The following is an 18,990-nucleotide window of genomic DNA, read 5'->3' as shown; positions in this document are numbered from 1 at the left end:
GGATTTTCACCTATCAGAGGGGGTCTGGAACGCAACCCCCACGATCGAGGAGGGATTACTGTGTGTATGAGAGAGAGATATAGATATCTATATCTCTCTCTCAATCTATCTATCTATCTATCGTTATCTTCAGGACGCTTGTCTGATCTAATCTCTTGATGTCTGATCAATATAATAAGGGTTTTTTTATGCAATCATTTTTATTTGTTGAAATATCCAATAATTAAGCATCACTTTAACTTCTTTCATTAACCAACATCACTTCAAACTAGGACTATCAGATTCAATGTTACTATTTGAATAGAATTGTAATTTATATTTAAAAAAAAAAAAAAAGAAGCTTACATTTTAATGTAAAATAAACAGTTGTCTGCTCTATCTTATTGCAATTTCAGCACTGTGTTACTCCACACACCATGAAGTACTTTGGCTATTTCAGAAATACCTGATTGCCAACAGAGTAGTCAATGGGTCAGCTACCTGCTTATATGGAGACACTGGTAAGCAGTGTTGATTTTGACAATACATTTTGATTTAGCTTTAGTCTTAGTCTTCTCACTAAATTGCATTTTAGTTTTAATCACATTTTAGCCATTTAATTTTTTTAGTTTTAGTCCACAAAAAATTTACTTTTGTAGAGAACTAAAATTGGTTTTAGTTGACTAAAAAGGCAAAAATTCAAAATCAGATGGATATCTTGTTTAAATATGAATAGGCACAGAATATACTGTACCGCTAAACTAGTACTAACATGTAAACTAAGGAGCCAAGCCATACATAGAGATTACAGAGTAAGTGGGGGAAGGATTTACTCTAAAAGATCTTGGTCAGATAATGTCTGTTGAGTTTTCTGACCTTCAGCATGCCTTAGTTATGCCGATATATGATTTAAAAAAAAAAAAGTCTGGAGCACATAACACACATTTCATTTCAGCATCAAGTTTATAAAGAATGAGATCATCATGGACCATCTCATTTATCTGACCATACACACATTTTAAAATTTATTCTGAATTTTTTTTTTCCAGCAACTAAAAATCCTGCTTAGAATACTAAAAATAAAAATTCAATTATATCTACTGTTGAACTAGTGAATTACAAAATAACTATTTACATTTAAACATACCCTTAAAAGCGGTCTTCGTATTAAATGCTTTTAAAATCTGGTTTCTCAGAAAAATCACTGTGTGCAACATTTGCATTTACACAATTAGCTTGATTAAAAAAAAAAAACACTCACTAAAGAGTAACACTTAAAGGATGAGACATTTACATATTTTCCCCCCAATATTTCAGAACTCTTTTAAGAGCCTTTGTTGTGCCGTTTCCAAACTGTCTGACATGAATGATCAGACTTTGTTATTGAAAATCCACAATTATAAAAGTTACCCACAGTCAATCAATCATAACTGAGAGACTGCATTCCCTTCACTAATGTACCAATCTAATATAGGTCATAAGTGCTTTTACTACGTTCTTCACATTTTAGGGGTCATGCCCATAAACATTAGTTTGCCCTCAAAAACCAAATAACACAAACTTAGTGTCTTCAGATTTGTATTCAGCACTGAAGTACTTTTTGCCATACTGTACATCTACATATTATATTAATTGGGAGATGTGCTTAAAACTTTTCAAGGGCTGAAATTTTAAATACATTTTTTTTTAGTATTAACAAATGGAGCAGTTGCATTTCATCTGTTATATAGGCAAGCCAAATAGCCACTTCATTTGAAACTTCCCTCAACATTTAATTGCTATGACTGCAGTCACCACCACTGTGCCCGTATGCAGAGGTATGTGAGGCGTTTTCACCCGCAACCCTGAACAGTATCCAGCAGTTAAATGTATGGATGCACAAATGAACAGATGTGGTAGTTACAATCAAAGAATGATTGTGAGGCTTCCATTCCTTTATCAGGACTGTGTAGGACATTGAAAGCAATTAATACATTCTTTATGTATTTAAGAAGCAATTGAAAAACTCCATCTGTTATGTGAATATCTGTCTAGTTGATTGGGGGATGGATGGGGAAGAGATGAAGAGGGGAGGAAAAAAAAAAAAGCTTTGCTCTGTTATCTTTCATATTGATGTTATGTTTAATTGCTCTATCAATTGTTAATCTATGATGACTAAATTCATTAGTTATTACATTTTTTTCACTTATAGCAATCAAATTCTTACCTATCCTACTACACTCGCTGAACAAACAGGCCCTAGTCTAATGTTACTCAATTATGTTTACCTCTTTTTGCAAGTTCCTTTGAATAAAAGCTTCTACCAGCCAAATACATATGTAAATATTCTTTTCTGCAAATATTTATATCAACAGCCACTTTGCTTTGAATAGTTGGCTCATATAGTTATACTGTAAGCAAAATGAACAGCCTTCTGCCTTTTAAATATATCCTTCACAACAAAGTAGTACAGATTTTTAATTACGCCCTTGAATACTTCAAAAAAAAAAAAAGTATCCTCCACCTGATCACGTTCCAATTCACTCTTAAACCCACCATACTACTTTATTTTTCAACCACTGTCAAGTATACATGGCGAGAAGCAAGAGCTGGTTCTTTCACTTTAAAAGATATTTCGATTTTCCTTTTGGTACTAAAACTTGGAATTTTAAAGCTGTTGTAAAGAGCCCTTTTAATATATCATTTTAGTCACCACAGCCAATAAATAGTTACACATGCACGCCATGACTTAGGCCAGGGGTGCCCAGACTTTTTCGGCTTGCAAGCTACTTTTAAAATGACCAGGTCAAAATGATCTACCTACACTAAAAATGTATATACACACACACACAGTGTAACATTTTCCTTCCTTGGAATAGCAATGATAGAATGACAGATCAGACAAACGCACTTCGATTGTGACATTGTGAGAGAAAAAAAATCCTCTTGCAATTCCACATCCAGCCCATAACCAACAATTTTTTCTTTTCTTTTTTTTTTTTTTAAATCCCTTCTTTAGTCAATATAAATTGGAAGGCTAACTAGATCGGTTAGACAGCCGGAGTTTTGCAGTAGCTCGCACATTTGATCGTGCGTGCGGGATGACCAGTGTGTTAGAAGAAAAGAGATCTCAGACTGGCCGTCCTGTAAGTCAATCAAGTGGCAAATGCCATAGAGAGGATATGAGAGACTAACATAAAAAAAGAAAAATTTTTTGAATGCAACGCGATCTACCTGCACTACCTATCCGATCTACTGGGGTGACTTAGGCAGTTTACTGAACTGACTCACAAAGTATTAAAAAAATAATCAGTGAAAAATCTATGTTTAGGTCAAGTGCATTACATTTTTGCTGCAACAATAAAGTGGTATGGTGGGATGAAGTGTTTAGTTTAATTATGCGAGTTATTCCTTACACGTTCCTACATGTACAGTAGAACTAAAAGTAAACTGTCACTGCACTGCTTTCAACGTATCAAGTAGAGTTCACCACACCCAATCTACCATACATCAATCAGATGGGTTTCTTTTTTTATTTTTAACTTTTTAATTACCACAATTAAAATATTTGATCACATGCATACAATATACATGTTTGGAGCATTCAAATATTAATTTTTGGCTAATTTAACATGAAGACAAATGAATAACCACCAAGCTACACATGATTAACTTTCATGGTTAGTGATGTCACTATACAAGAGTTTTTCTATTCAAAACCAATACCACTGAAAGTTCATGATACTAAAGAAATTTGATACCACAACAAAAAGGGAAATTGGCTTTTTAAATAAATTTAATTCCATTACTCAAGTGGACAATAGTGTAGCATTTTGAAATTGAATATAAAATTCAGAAATAATCGTAACAGCAAATTTTAAAAAGTGGTTATCAATATAGTAGTTGCCCAGCAGTAACTTAACTTAGTACTGGCAGAAATATCAAATTATAATGTAGACATGGGAATTCTCCCAGCGTAATAACATTTGTGGGGAGGAGGGAGAATTACAAAATTGGCTGAAGGAAGGTATTTCCTCATTGGGTTAATTAAGAATCATACCATGATGAACCATCCGATTTAAATTGCCATGTGTACATTCAAAATTTTATCCTATGACATTTTCTCACCTGTAATTGAACACTGCTTAAAATACTACATTATTTCCTTGTATTGTTGAATTTGTGAATTCCAAAATAATTTAGAATACTTTAATTTAAACACACTCTTTAAAGTGGTTTTTGAAGGAACATACTAGTAAAATCTGACGTGTCAGAGAATCTTCTGTTAGGATTCTAACATTGCTACAGTAGGACTCATTTTAGCATAAATAGCTAGTAAAACACTAAAAACAGAGTAGCATTTAACGGATGAGTCCATTTGATTCAAATGTCAAACTCCTGGTCCTTTAAACCAGGGGTCCCCAAACACTGGTCTGCAGCCTCCGCAGCCCACTAGAGGGTTGCGGCTATCTAACAGCCGGGCCACGAGAGAACTGCCAGCAACGGAGACTCGCTCAGTGAAAGGCTACAGCAAAATGGCTGCCCCCTTCACGGAGGACACTTTTCAAAATGCTAGGTGGGCGGAACTTTGCAGCAGCACAGAGAAAGAAGAGAGTATTACAACAAAGTATTTTTACGGTCCCGACTGTTTCCCCATATGATACGAGTCTATAGAAATCTTGTTACTACGAAGTACATTCAGCCGATACTTCAATTACTTGAAGTGACCTTTAAATGCCTGAATGAATCAGCCTCAGAGCAGTTAGTTCTGTAGTCGTAGCTCAGTTGTGCATAATGATCCCCAAACAGAAACACTGTTAAAAAAAAAAAAAAAAATTTTTAACTTTCCTCGTACTGTTTTTTGCCGTTTTTGTTTTCTGTGGTTTTCAATGATACCTGTTGCTTATTCTCGTCAACATTTGAAAAACATCTATTGGAATTTAACTCTTTGTCACCCTCCTATAGAAATGGCAGACACAAAAACAATAACAGTGTTAATGTTTGTAATGAGCAATCTGTTGGAATGACAAATGCAATGCATATGTCTTTGTTATATACAAAAAAAGAAAATTCTTGGGTTGTAAATGCATACGAATGGCTGCATTTGAAGACATCGAAAAAGCAGTTTTTATGTGGTTCAGTGATGCTCGTTCAAGAAACATTCCTATTAATGCGGCACTTATTAAAGAAAATGTGAGGTTTCTGAACTCTTAGGACCTCCCCCAACTGGACAACACACCGAAGAGCGTATCGATGAGCGATCACTGCGTCTGTGGAAGACTGTTCATCTGTTACCAGGGCAACAGCAGGCTTACAGCTCTGCTGCAGCTCTTCACCGAAGCAAACAGAAAAGATCTCAATGGGTGATGCAAGGAACATTGTAAAACGCAGGGAAATGGATTACTTGGCCACTAACCTGGTCACAACCCTGTCTGTATATAGGAGAAAGGGTTTTGCTAAAGTACTGAGACTCAGCTCGTGTTTTGGGGTGCAAGACAGGGACTTTTATAGCATGACCATGATCTTTTAGGATTAGCTTCTGTGGCACTTCAATGTAGCTCTGTGAGCCTGCTGCTGCCCTGCCCCAGCAACGGACAAACAAATAAACAATCTTCCATAAACGTGGCAATCCTGCTTTGGGACGCACTTCAGCATGACGTTCCCGATGGGTTGGGGGGGTTTGATGGAGATCACAAAAGAGTTCAGAAACCTCACAATATGAAGGATGATTCTGCTTCGGATTGATAACTGTGCTGCCCACATTATGCATCCATATTTAGATAATGTTCGCGTTGAATTCCTCCCACCCAATTGCACAGCAGTGCTTCATTTGGGCATCATTCGCACCATGAAAGTGTATTATCGCAAGGAAATGTTGAGAAAAATTCTCGGCAGCATAACTTGTAAGCAGGAGAAGATTTAAAAAAGCTATTGAATTGATTGCAAACGCCTCGACGCAAGTTAAAGAAAGCACTATAGCAACAAATACAGAATCTTATTACAATTAAATTTTCATTAAAACAAATTTTTTTTAGGTCCCTGGCAGTTTATTGTAATGGAATTTTACCTGTATTTGCACTACAGGCACTATTGGGCACCCCACCTTTACCCACTCTGCAGACTCCGTATCCAGCCAGGCTGGAGGAGCCCGAGGAGAAAAATCTGAGGTAGCAGTGGAGCAACAGCACGTGGGGCAGAGGCAGAAAACACTCATTGTTCAAGTTGGAAGATAGTGGCTGCATTCAAAGCCAAACTTGATTTATGGGGCCATCGAGTGAACATTGGGATTTTTTGATACTGAAAGTTTCAAACATTAGCAGAGGTTGTTAAAGATACCAACCCAGGGCCTTCTTTCTCCCAGCTGGTGTATCCTCATCTATCTCGGCTTTCAATAGAGTTTGAGCATCATTCCCAATCACAAAAGCCCCCCGAAATGAGAAGGAATGGATCTGTGACCCATTTGTGAATAAGCCAGGTGAATCAACTTTGTCTGTGCTTAAAGAGGATCAAGTGCTTGAGGTTGCAAATGACGATAGCCTTAAAAAGTATGTTTGAGACAACTTCAAATCTCCATACATTTTGGATTAAATGTCAAAGCGAAATATCCTGAGGTTACCACAAAAAGCACTGAAAAGTCTGCTTCCATTTCCAACATCCTATCTTTGTGAGGCAGCGTTTTCTGCAAAGACTGCAACCAAAACGAGATTACGGAGTAGACTGAACATAAGCAACACACTTCGAGTATTACCGTCTTCCATCATCCCTAGATAGTATCGTCTGGTTGCAGGAAAACAAGTTCAGGGCTCCCACTGATTCTGCATTATATGTTGCATCATTTCTATTACGATATGATAACTTAATATAAATGTAATGAAAAAATTGTGTATAAAACTGCAACGAACCTGCCCCGAACCCCCCTGGTACCTGGAAAAATTTGCTTTGAGTAAAGCGGTCCTTGGTGTCAAAAAGGTTAGGGACCACTGCTTTAAACTGTACCTTTATGTTTATCCCAACTTCAAGGCTACCTACGTGAAATCAGACTTTTCAGTATTACATTAATCCATTACTCAAGAAATCTTGTAAAAACAGCCTTTTTCTGTTCAGTTTACAGAGCATCTTACATGAGTGACAAGACTGGTTATTGCTTAGCCTGTGACCAAATCTAGAATTAGAAAATTCACTGGACCGGTGTTAGTTACAGTCAACTGAATGCAAACAAGACACTACACTATATTTGCCAATGTGCTATTCACATATGATCTACTGAAAGTGCTTTCATTGTTGGTCTGCCTTCAAAAACCAAACTACTGATAAAACTAGCATTTGTAGTCATAGTCGGTATGCTCTTTTACACACATTACTAAAACTGTTTCTACAGTACATGTGTAACTAAAAGAGACATGCTTTGTTCTTCAATGCATCAAAAAAACTAAACACATTTTATTTTTCTCTTAAATGGAGCAGTTCCTTTCTTTCCCGATGTAGAAAAACCAAACAGCTGCTTTGTCTGAAACTGCTCTACAGGGTACACCTATTGACAACACAGCTGGCATGCAATGTCTTAAATCCCACAGTTCTACCTGACGCTGCTTAGAAAATGGATAGATGCTAATATGGATCTGTAGATAAAAGACTACAGAAAATGACTACAATACCTCAGTTCACTTGTCAGGACAAGGTAGGGCATGGTTTTAAAAAGTGATTCATCTCACTATTAATAATTTAAGCAATTACAACTGACATCTAGTCAAGACATCATGCACTCTCAAAACATTTACAAATCTATTTCTCTGCTAACCGCATAAGATTTTTGCCAAAAAAAAAAAAAAAAATTCTGGAAAAGCCTTCTGTCATTTATTCCAAGATGTATTATTGAGATGCACTGCACTGCGATGGATATTCATGTGTAGTTTTCACTCACACATACAAAAGCATTATTCTTCCTTCCGAAGCAATACATTTTTCTTGTAGGTTACTCTGTGTGGAACCGACAATGTAAAAATGCCAGTAGTTCGGTTTTTTAGCATTTGGAAAAAAATTCTCTCGTGACATCCCTATTCATTAAGGATGGGCATAAGAAACTTGGTCACTTTACTGTCGATTTTCAAAGAATTGCCCTATAGCTTTTCTAGATATTTGCAAGGTCTGATGACCAATTTCTACAAGGAAGACAGTGTCGCTACCATTTTTGTTTTTTTAAACAAACATCCAGCAAAGGTGAGGGAGTGGGATTTGTCCAACTGGAAAATAACGTGCACTGAAGTTTTCAGTTTCTTTCTCCTCCTGGAATCCATGGTGGCTTGTGGTCTGCAACTGACTAGATACATGTCACAAATGGACAGACCTATTTTAAAATGCCTTCTATTAAAGTGAAAAGGTCATTGTTTGCTTGCAGAGTTGAACTAGGGCAGTTTAAATCTGAACGAACGTATCCTTTAAACAGGCATTTGTACATCTTGAAAAATATTTAATTTTAAAATTATGTTTTGTGTTTAGTGATACTTTATTCACTAAACATAGTGAAACATACTTTATAAGTCTGGTAGATGTGCACTTAGTTATGAATTAAGCACAAAACTAACACACAAACTACTCGCAGGTTGTATTTTATGAATAAAGACGATGCACAGAGGGGAAAAAAAAAAAATGGGTCCCTTTAAAAAATGTGCAGTATAAATGGGGATAGCATTGAGTAAAAGGTCAAGTTTTCTAAACTGACTATGAGCTGGCAAATTGTCAGTTTTTGATTTAGGAATGAAATTGGATGGCATAAATTAAACCCACAAGTGTCCAAAGCTACTTAGTATTTTATCTGGGCTGAAAACTGTCAGTGGCCTGACAGTTCCACAAAACAAAATTTCCTCTGGGACTAGTAACTTTGAAAGTATTAATAGTTTGACAGTTTATTAAAAACTTTGTAAACTTTTGGTCAAAGTTCTAGAATGGTCCCTTGGTATTAGTGCAAACTCTTCATTGAATTCTTAAGACAAGCAAATCACTTGTACAACAAAACCTCACAAGACATTCACATATCGGTAAAAGTGCACTATGACAAAAACATACACAGCAGAGGATGAAATTTGTGGATTCCAAGTATGAGTGCACTTGGCTGTATGATGCCACTGTACTATTCTTCAGCCATTGCACCCAGTATCACATTTTTTATATCTAAAGTAGGACTTTGCAGAACTCTGTTCTGAGACAGATGCAAAATGTATTATTGACTAGTCAAAATAAAACTTGCCGTCATCTACGATTTCACACCAACTTGTGATGCAAGTTACAAATGTCCAGAATGTATTTTTACAATACAAAAAACTTGCTAATTTGAAACAACCTCTAATTAGAGATATCTATAATTATATTTTAACTTGGGGTAAAAAAAAAAAAAAAGGTTGAAGGAAAAGTTCCTTTGTTTTCTGTTGCCAAAGCACAATTAAAAAGATACCTCTAATTACAATTGACTAGTTAAAATAAAAAACTGTATGAAATCGACAAAACAGGCAAGGGGACCAGACATTAAAAATTACTTATCACTCAACAACTGACTTCTCAGAGTACGAGCGAGGCATCAGTGGCTCACCTTCAAAGTCTGATTTCATTTTTATTTACTTTTTTGTCCTCCTCAGCCATCTAACATTATCACTGTACTTGTCTTTAGACACTTACAGTGGAGCAATAAAGTATTTAGTCAGCCACCAATTGTGCAAGTTCTCCCACTTAAAAAGATTAGAGAGGCCTGTAATTTTCATCACAGGTATACCTCAACTATGAGAGACAAAATGAGAAAAAGAAATCCAGAAAAATCACCGTCTGATTTTTAAAGAATTTATTTGCAAATTATGGTGGAAAATAAGTATATGGTCACCTACAAACAAGATAGATTTCTGGCTCACAGACCTGTAACTTCTTCTGTAAGAGGCCCCTCTGTTCACTCATTACCTGTATTAATGGCACCTGTTTGAACTTGTTATCAATATAAAAGACACCTGTCCACAACCTCAAACAGTCACACTCCAAACTCCACTATGGCCAAGACCAAAGAGCTGTCAAAGGACACCAGAAACAAAATTGTAGACCTGCACCAGGCTGGGAAGACTGAATCTGCAATAGGTAAGCAGCTTGGTGTGAAGAAATCAACTGTGGGAGCAATTATTAGAAAATGGAAGACATACAAGACCTCTGAAAATCTCCCTCGATCTGGGGCTCCACGCAAGATCTCACCCTGTGGGGTCAAAATGATCACAAGAACGGTGAGCAAAAATCCAAGAACCACACGGGGGGGACCTAGTGAATGACCTGCAGAGAGCTGGGACCAAAGTAACAAAGGCTACCATCACTAACACACTACGCCGCCAGGGACTCTAATCCTGCAGTGCCAGACATGTCCCCCTACTTAAGCCAGTACATGTGCAGGCCCGTCTGAAGTTTGCTAGAGAGCATTTGGATGATCCAGAAGAGGATTGGGAGAATGTCATATGATCAGATGAAACCAAAATAGAACTTTTTGGTAAAAACTCTACTCGTCTTGTTTGGAGGAGAAAGAATGCTGAGTTGCATCCAAAGAACACCATACCTACTGTAAAGCATAGGGGTGGAAACAATGCTTTGGGGCGTTTTTTCTGCAAAGGGACCAGGACGACTGATCTGTGTAAAAGGAAAGAATGAATGGGGCCATGTATTGTCAGATTTTGAGTGAAACCCTCCTTCCATCAGCAAAGGCATTGAAGAGGAAACGTGGCTGGGTCTTTCAGCATGACAATGATCCCCAACACACCGCCCAGGTAACGAAGGAGTGGCTTCGTAAGAAGCATTTCAAGGTCCTGGAGTGGCCTAGCCAGTCTCCAGATCTCAACCCCATAGAAAATCTTTGGAGGGAGTTGAAAGTCCGTGTTGCCCAACAACAGCCCCAAAACATCACTGCTCTAGAGGAGATCTGCATGGAGGAATGGGCCAAAACACCAGCAACAGTGTGAGAAAACCTTGTGAAGACTAACAGAAAACATTTGACCTATGTCAATTCCAACAAAGGGTATATAACAAAGTATTGAGATGAACTTTTGTTATTGACCAAATAATTTTTTCCCCCACCATAATTTGCAAATAAATTCTTCAAAAATCAGACAATGTGATTTTCTGGATTTTTTTTCCTCATTTTGTCTCTCATAGTTGAGGTATACCTATAATGAAAATTACAGGCCTCTCATCTTTTTAAGTGGGATAACTTGCATAATTGGTGGCTGACTAAATACAAAACCGTCATAAGGACTCTGCTACAATCATTGTATTTATTTGTATTTTATTTATTCATTATTACTACCCAATTACAAACGTGTGTGGTCAAATTGGAATTAATGCACGCATACATTTAAATAAAAAAAAAAATTGCAGAAATATTTTTACCGCATTAATGACAATCCTAATACATCTACATAAACCCACACCCGGAGTACTGAAAAGAATTAGGCATGTGAAAATTTTGTAAAGCTAAGACAATTTGTAAAATAACAAAATGAAACATTTGGGATCATTGACACCACCTGATGGTACTACATAATGAGAATCTGCTACAACTTCTCAGTATTGAAGTCTTTATTCTGATACACAAACACACATACATACATACAGTGGGTATAGAAAAGAATCACCCCTTCAAAATATTCCCATTTCTGCTTTACAGCCTTAAATGAAAACACACACACAAAAATATTTCTTCCCAGCTTTACTTACTCAATGCAACCTATAACATCCAAGTGAAAAATATCACAGCTACAGTTCAGAAAAAGTATAAAAACAGCAAAAACAAGACAGATTAATCAAGGATCACCCCCAATGTCAATATTTTGTTGAACCACCTTTTGCTTTAATGACAGCCTTGAGTCTGTTGGGATACTTCTCTTTCAGCTTTGCACATCTAGATTGAGCAATATTTGCCTATTCTCCTTTACAGAACTGCTCAAGTTCAGTCAAACTGGATGGTGAGCGTCTGCCTTGCACCCTGTGTTGGCTGGGATTGGCTCCAGCAGATGCAGGCTATGGCCGTATATATGTACATAAGTAGGTTCCAGTTATGACCGTTACGCGTAGAATTTCGAAATGAAATCTGCCTAACTTTTGTAAGTAAGCTGTAAGGAATGAGCCCGCCAAATTTCAGCCTTCTACCTACACGGGAACTTGGAGAATTAGTGAAGAGTCAGTCAGTCAGAGAGGGCTTTGCCTTTTATTAGTATAGATTAATCATTTTTATATGAATAGTTTTGGGTTGCAGAACAAATCATCTGAGTTTCCATTGTTTCTTATGGGGAAATTCGCACTGATATACTGTATGAGTGCTTTGAACTACAAGCACATTTTCAGAACGAATTATGCTCGCAAACTGAGGTTCCACTGTAATTAGCTCCTGCAGAGTCAGGAGCAACAAAAAATAGACTACGCTCACACTCGCAACTTGTAGCTCTTGTTGCCGATTGATGCATATTTTTTTTTGTTTGTTTTTTTTTGCGGTGGAACGTTGGATAATACGAAATGTTGGATAAGCGAAGGTACGATAGCGAGACTCTACTGTATTTGAAATTGGAAAAATCCAATTCTCAGTTAGAGGATCTGTGCAGAACTTTTTCAAAACTTGGCAGGATCTAATCAAAAATATTTTAGAATAACCTCGTAAAGCACCGAGGAAATAGATTCTCTTCCCATTTCTTTTTCTTCTCCATGTATGTATCCACCTATTAAAACTCATCAATTAATGTATTTTTACAAGCTTTAAGTTTTACTCTGTTGGCCATGCTCTCTCTCTCAGGGATAGGGGATTGATTTGTTTTCAATACTATTTTTGTAAAAATGTATCTGTATGGAATGATTACAATAAAATAAAAAAATAAATAAATCAATCATCTGAATGAGTTCTACAAGATCAACACAATATTGCCTGCAGTCCCATTCACCATGGAAAAAGAAACATACCGATGCATCAGCTTCCTGGACATCTCCATTCAAAGAAGTAACAATGCCAACCTGATCACAAGTGTTTACCGTAAGGAATGCTATGCAGACAAGATATTACACTTCGCCAACAATCAACCAGCATTTCATAAAAACTTTATTCAGAAGAGTCCACACCCATTGTAATACGAAGGAGACAAAAATGAACGAAAGACGCTATATTTTCCGTCTTTTCACTTTAAACGGATGCTCAAAGACATTCATTAAACAATGCCTACACAGGAGATGCCAGAGAACCCAGCAAACAAACTAGAATCAGACCCCCCCCTCCCCCCAATCTCACCTGACACACACTTCTTTATCACAGAGTGTCAGAAGGCGCAGCATGCATCCTGTCTAAATCAGGTATCAGAATAGCACACAACAATCTGCACACTGACCTTTTCAATGCCAAAAACAAGAAATCGACAGCAGAAACATGAAACGCAGTTCATAGCATTCCATGCAGTTCTTGCCCAGTGGTATACATAGGACAAACATCAAAAAGAATCTCAACATGTATACAAGAACATTGCAATGCCGTCAGAAGGGAGGACTCACGATCACTGATCTATACATATACAAAATCAACTGGACATAAACCTTACTTGTACATTGTCCCAGTTGAATGCAAGGCCAGTACTAAAAGTGCCAGAGAGCCTGGCTGAATCTTGGCTATCAAACGAAAACGCCAAACGGACATTTCGACATAAACCCAGCATATGCAAAACTTTAATGTGTTCATAATAAGTAAAACTTTATGACCAATGCTCCTCCCAACCCCCACGCACACACTGACCTACCTCCACCCCCCCACCGCTTAATTTTGCTATATATTGCCTTTGACTCTTGTATGTCTAAGCATTATCCTCAGACGACGGCTCCTGGAAGGGGCTGAAAGCTCAGGAATAAAAACTACTTTACGATACGCGATTCATCTTCTCCCTTTGTGGATCTCCAGCTGCAAATATGCATACCATATCACAGACCTTCGCTTTCACATACACACAAAAAAAATAAATAAATAAAAATAAAGGTTAGAATGAAAACCTGCAGCCACAGTGGTCCTCTAGGACTGGACGTGGCGACCCCTTATCTAAATGACAGAGATAGCTTGGGGGAGAATGGGCATATGCTGAATTAAAAAAAGTTAAAGGAAAGCAAGTAGCCTCTTCAGTTAGTTCCTTTACTCCTAAAAGCGTGCACAGAAAACATCTCTCATGAGAAATGCACACTTCATATTATGTAATAAAATCAGATCTGACCTACCATTAAAGAAAAAGCTTTAAAGTTTCAACAATTAACAAGACACATAAAAGATTACCTTCACACTGGTTTCTGGGAAGAATCTTCCATCTGGTTTTAATAACAGTTTCCAAAATCTGCAGTGCATAATACTGTAATAACACAAAAACAAAGTTAGCGAGTTAAAGATACAAACTGTAGACCCAATACTGAAAAAAAAATTGCTCTTGCATTATGCCTCACTGATAAAACAATTTGCAGATAAATTTACTTTTACTTAAGTCACATGCACATATAATTCCCCCAAAAAACATCTACATTTACATTAACCCATGGAAAATCCTGCTGTTTAACCAGGTATACACCAGAGCAGAAAGTGAAACACAACAGAAAAGAAAAGTGCATTTATAAACTGATGATACTCCAGCTGTGCTACAATGCTAATGTGGACATGAGAGAAATAATGCACTTTACGGAATACCACCAGCTTATCTCTGGCAAGCAGTCTAACCTAAGACCTGGCAATGTAAGAGGTCACCAAATATCAGTGTCCCTAGTCTTCAAAGCCATAGTGATTCAAATGATGCCAGCACCTTGCCAAAGATGGGAGTAAATGTTTACACCTTGAGCTGGTGTTTCTCTTAAGGAACAGCAAGACAAACCACAGGCTTTTTTTCATATCCTCTGATCCAATACCACCCCTCCCTCCATCCCACCTCTATTTCTAATAAAGAAAATGGGACTGTGCTTTGATATGGTTAGTGAAGTATTCTCTCTTTAACAGTATTTCAACCTTAAGGATCATCATCATCTGAAAACAAGATAGATAGATGACAGAAGCAGCATGCTACATCCATGGTAACTGCGGCAAAGTGAAAAAAAAAAAATATCAAGAAGCAGACAGATTGATGTTAATTCTAATTAAAGGTGCACTCATTTGCAAGCAAAGATAGTGTAACCCATATAAGTCAACTTTAAGCTGCTCTTTTACTTTTTTGAATTCAATACATTATGACATAAAAACAAATTGGAAAGTATTTTACAATGCACCTTTAACTAGAGATTAACCTAATCCTAAAACATAAAAAAGATTCAGAATGTTAGTTTAGATAAGTTGCAAAAGTAAGACAAAACACAACAGAAGCATGAAAAGAAATGATCCATATGGCAGAAATACTTTCTAATATTTAGGTGTTATGAAACCTATTCACCACAGTACCCTCCGCCCCCCACCATCCCCAATGAACAATACATTTGATGAACAGAATTCAGTTAAAGGGAATCAAAAGGGTAGACCTTGTGGAGGCCTGCCGTCAAAGCCTAGCTGTGTCAGTTGCACAGGAAGACACCCTTTTCTTCCTATTACAAGCAATCAACATAATTGAACATTAATATCAAATAGCAACAGCTTCAAAAATTAAATTAAAATGCCAAATGTAAGTGCTAACTTGATGCACTATAACAAATTCAAATTTAAGAAAAGTTTACCTTTTGTTTTCTTTCTGTTCCTCTAATGATCTCAATTTTCAAGATACAAAAATGTGTATTTTAAAATACTGTTGATAAATCAACTCAAACATTAGTAATGTCTGTCAGTAATATATTGCAACTTTTACAGACAAGCAAAAAAATAAAACAGTCTTTTAATATTAATTACTTTGAGGAAGCCTTAAACACTCAAGAATAAACCAAAACTCATGAAAAACCTTTATATTTATTTCTCCCCAAAAAAAGTCATCATAACTCATTGTCCAAATTAAACAGTTTGGCCGTTTAAAAAGGACACAGATACTCTCCATCACTGAATTAAATACATACCCTTTATTTGACTTCCTTAAAGTACAATAATTAGCCACTATAAAAGGACTTACACACATTTTCCAAGTTACTCACTTTGGTGTTCATATTTTGGGAAAATTCCAGAATTGTATCAACTCTTGTCCAAGCATCTGGATGTTCTTTCAAATGAGTTAACACCTCTTGGGCCATTCGTTGCTAAAATCAATTATACATACAGGTTAACTCTTTCAACATCAATGGAGAAGAAAAAAAAAAAAAAAAAAAAAGACCAATAATAACATACATATCTGTGCCCAGATTAAATACCATAAAATGCAAAAAAACCACACACACAAAAAACAGTTTGTTACACTACACATATGCACACAAAAGATGCCACCTCCTGCATATTCTTTGATAGTTACATAAAACTACTTTAATGCAATAATCATTTGATATCATTCAGTTAAGTTGCACCTGTTAAAATTATTGTCGAAGTAGGGGCATTCACAAAAAAAAAGAAAAATCGGGTGTTAGTACTTGAAAGCTAAAATCACTTTTCAGAAATTACACATTTGTAACTGCACAAGACTGTGACCACTTGCCACCGTTTGACAACCCTACTTATGGATAAACAAAGCAACAAAATATCGATAAATACTTATTATACCACTTTAAAAATTGCTTCAATTCTCATGAGATCAATTGTACAGCCTACTTTAGAAATGCACTTCTAGTTCATTATGGTGTTTCACAGTTCACCCTAATAGGCTACCAAAGGGCAAAGTTTGAGTTGCAGCCCTACTTCTTACAGTATTTGACATCTAACTTACAAAAGCATTATTCAGCTTAATCCTATAAACTGCTGAGTATAAATTAGAGATGTAACACTTAACATGCAGAAAAACTATTTTTGTCTGTTAAACATTTAATACATTAAGATGGGGAGGGCCTGCAGTTATTTTTACCTACTGTATAGGCTAGTTTATTCCGCATTGTCCATTCAGGGGCAGCACTCTTTAGCACTAGGGCTCTGTCACTCCTCGTTTTCCCTTGCCTCAAAGTGTACTGTCGTAGAATGTTACTTTTTTTATATTGTTACCTGTGACTTCAATTATATTTCATCACATTTACATAAGGCAAGGCTACAATGTTTCAGTGTTCAAATTCATAAACAGTAGCACTACTCCTCTGTGCATTACAATAGAAATTAGCTGCATTACCTTGCGTTGCTCGGGAAAGTTTAAGTCAATGGGTTTCAGTTGCTGTGATGTTGGTAAATCAGGTGCATCGGTGCATCAATGTAAATAAGTACTTTTGATATTTGTAATTTTTTCTTTTTCTTTTTAAAAACCAGGGCTATTGGCTGCCTTGAGCTGCTTACTCTTGAAAATGAGACATACATTCCTTGGACATCCCCAATAACGATATTCAGTAAAGTTTAGTAATTGACTGGTACTGTGCATTTAAGGATGATAAGCAGGTGGACAAGTGTCAGCTTTTTTCAGAAATGGCAAAGCTATACAGTGATAAAAATGTAATTAGTTTCTCAGGTTTATTGTTAACTATGGTGTAGACAGTAAAATAAAGTACAGTACCCTAAGGTACAAGGGCATCATGCTGCCACAGTCCAGCTGCCCGAATCTTGCTTCAAAGATTATGTCAAATACAACATCACCATAGGGAATAGTGTTTCCTTTACATTATTAGGGTTTGCATGCAAGTTTGCAACAGCAAATCTTACTAAAAGAGTTATTTGGGTTATGGGATTGGAGTTTCTAAGGCTGTTGAAATAAAGGCTGCAAGATTGCTCCTTAAGGATTTGGCAACACATTTCTCAGAAAATAGTCCAGATTAAAATAGATGGGGGAATGTGTCTATTGTAAATGCAACATGTCTAAATACAATCCAAATAGAGGGAAAAAAAAAGAAGAAGTACTATGAGATAAACACTGTAAGCCAGTGAGACAATGAAACTTCTCACAACAACAAAAAACAGAACTTTTGATGACCTGTCACTTTTAACAATGCTCTGTTGTGGGGATGAAGGGGTGTGGGGCACAATAATAAATTTTATATAAAACTACTCAAAAATTTAAGGAACATTTTGAACACATCAGATATCAAAAGGAAAAAATTCTGCTGGATATCTCTACTGATATGGACTGGGTAATGCGTTAGGAACAAAAGGATGCCACATTGTTTGATGGAAATTAAAAATTATCAACCCACAGAGGGCCGAATTCAAAGATACTCCGAAAATCAAAGAGAAAAAATGATGCAGCAGGCTATTCCATTTTGCCGAAATTTCACTGCAGCAACTCCAAATCGCACTCAACAATTTGTATGGCTCCCATGTACTTGTATGCATACCTGGCAACGTCGGGGCATGCTCCTAATGAGCCGATGGATGGTGTCCGGGTTGGGGTATGGGGCTGGTTCTCCTCCCAGATCTGGACCAGGGCATCACTGAGCTCCTGGACAGTCTGAGGTGCATCCTGGCCGTGTCACATGAATGGAAACAAAATGTCCCCAAGGTGTTCGATTGGATTTAGACCAGGAAAGCGTGGGGGGCAATCAATGGTATCAATTCCTTCATCCTCCAGGAACTGCCTGCATACTCTCACCCCATGAGGCTGGGCATTGCCGTGAACCAGGAGGAACACAGGAACCACTGCACCAGCACAGGGTCTGACAAAGGTTTCGGGATGAAATCCTTGGATCCAAATGGCAGTCAAGGTGTCGTTGTCTACCCTGTAGAGGTCTGTGCGTCCCTCCATGGATATGCCTCCACAGACCATCAATGACCCACCAACAAACCAGTCATACTGAATGATGTTACAGGCAGCATAACATTCTCCATATCTTTTCATGACTGTCACATTGTGCTCAGGGTGAACCTGCTCTCATCGGTGAAGAACACAGGGCGGCAGTGGTTGACCAGCTAGTTCTGGTATTATATGGCACATGCCAATCGAGCTCCATGGTGCTGGGCAGTGATCATAGGGCCCACTAGAAGACGTTGGG

General features: G+C 37.2%; 1 protein-coding gene across 2 annotated transcripts in view; it reads right to left on the bottom strand.

Moving 5' to 3' along the window:
- LOC120516852 (exportin-1) overlaps nt 1-18,990 on the bottom strand; it is a 131,950-nt gene that overhangs the window by 72,708 nt on the left and 40,252 nt on the right. For both annotated transcript variants that reach the window (XM_039738817.1, XM_039738818.1), the window contains exons 3-4: nt 16,078-16,179; nt 14,264-14,336 (exon numbers count right to left, since the gene is read on the bottom strand). In XM_039738817.1, coding sequence (XP_039594751.1) covers nt 14,264-14,336; nt 16,078-16,179 — 175 coding nt within the window. The remainder of the gene's footprint in view (nt 1-14,263; nt 14,337-16,077; nt 16,180-18,990) is intronic.

This window comes from Polypterus senegalus, chromosome 16 (assembly GCF_016835505.1).
Source record: "Polypterus senegalus isolate Bchr_013 chromosome 16, ASM1683550v1, whole genome shotgun sequence".
Classification (NCBI taxonomy): Eukaryota; Metazoa; Chordata; class Cladistia; order Polypteriformes; family Polypteridae; genus Polypterus; species Polypterus senegalus.
This window is presented reverse-complemented; position numbering and strand designations above follow the sequence as displayed.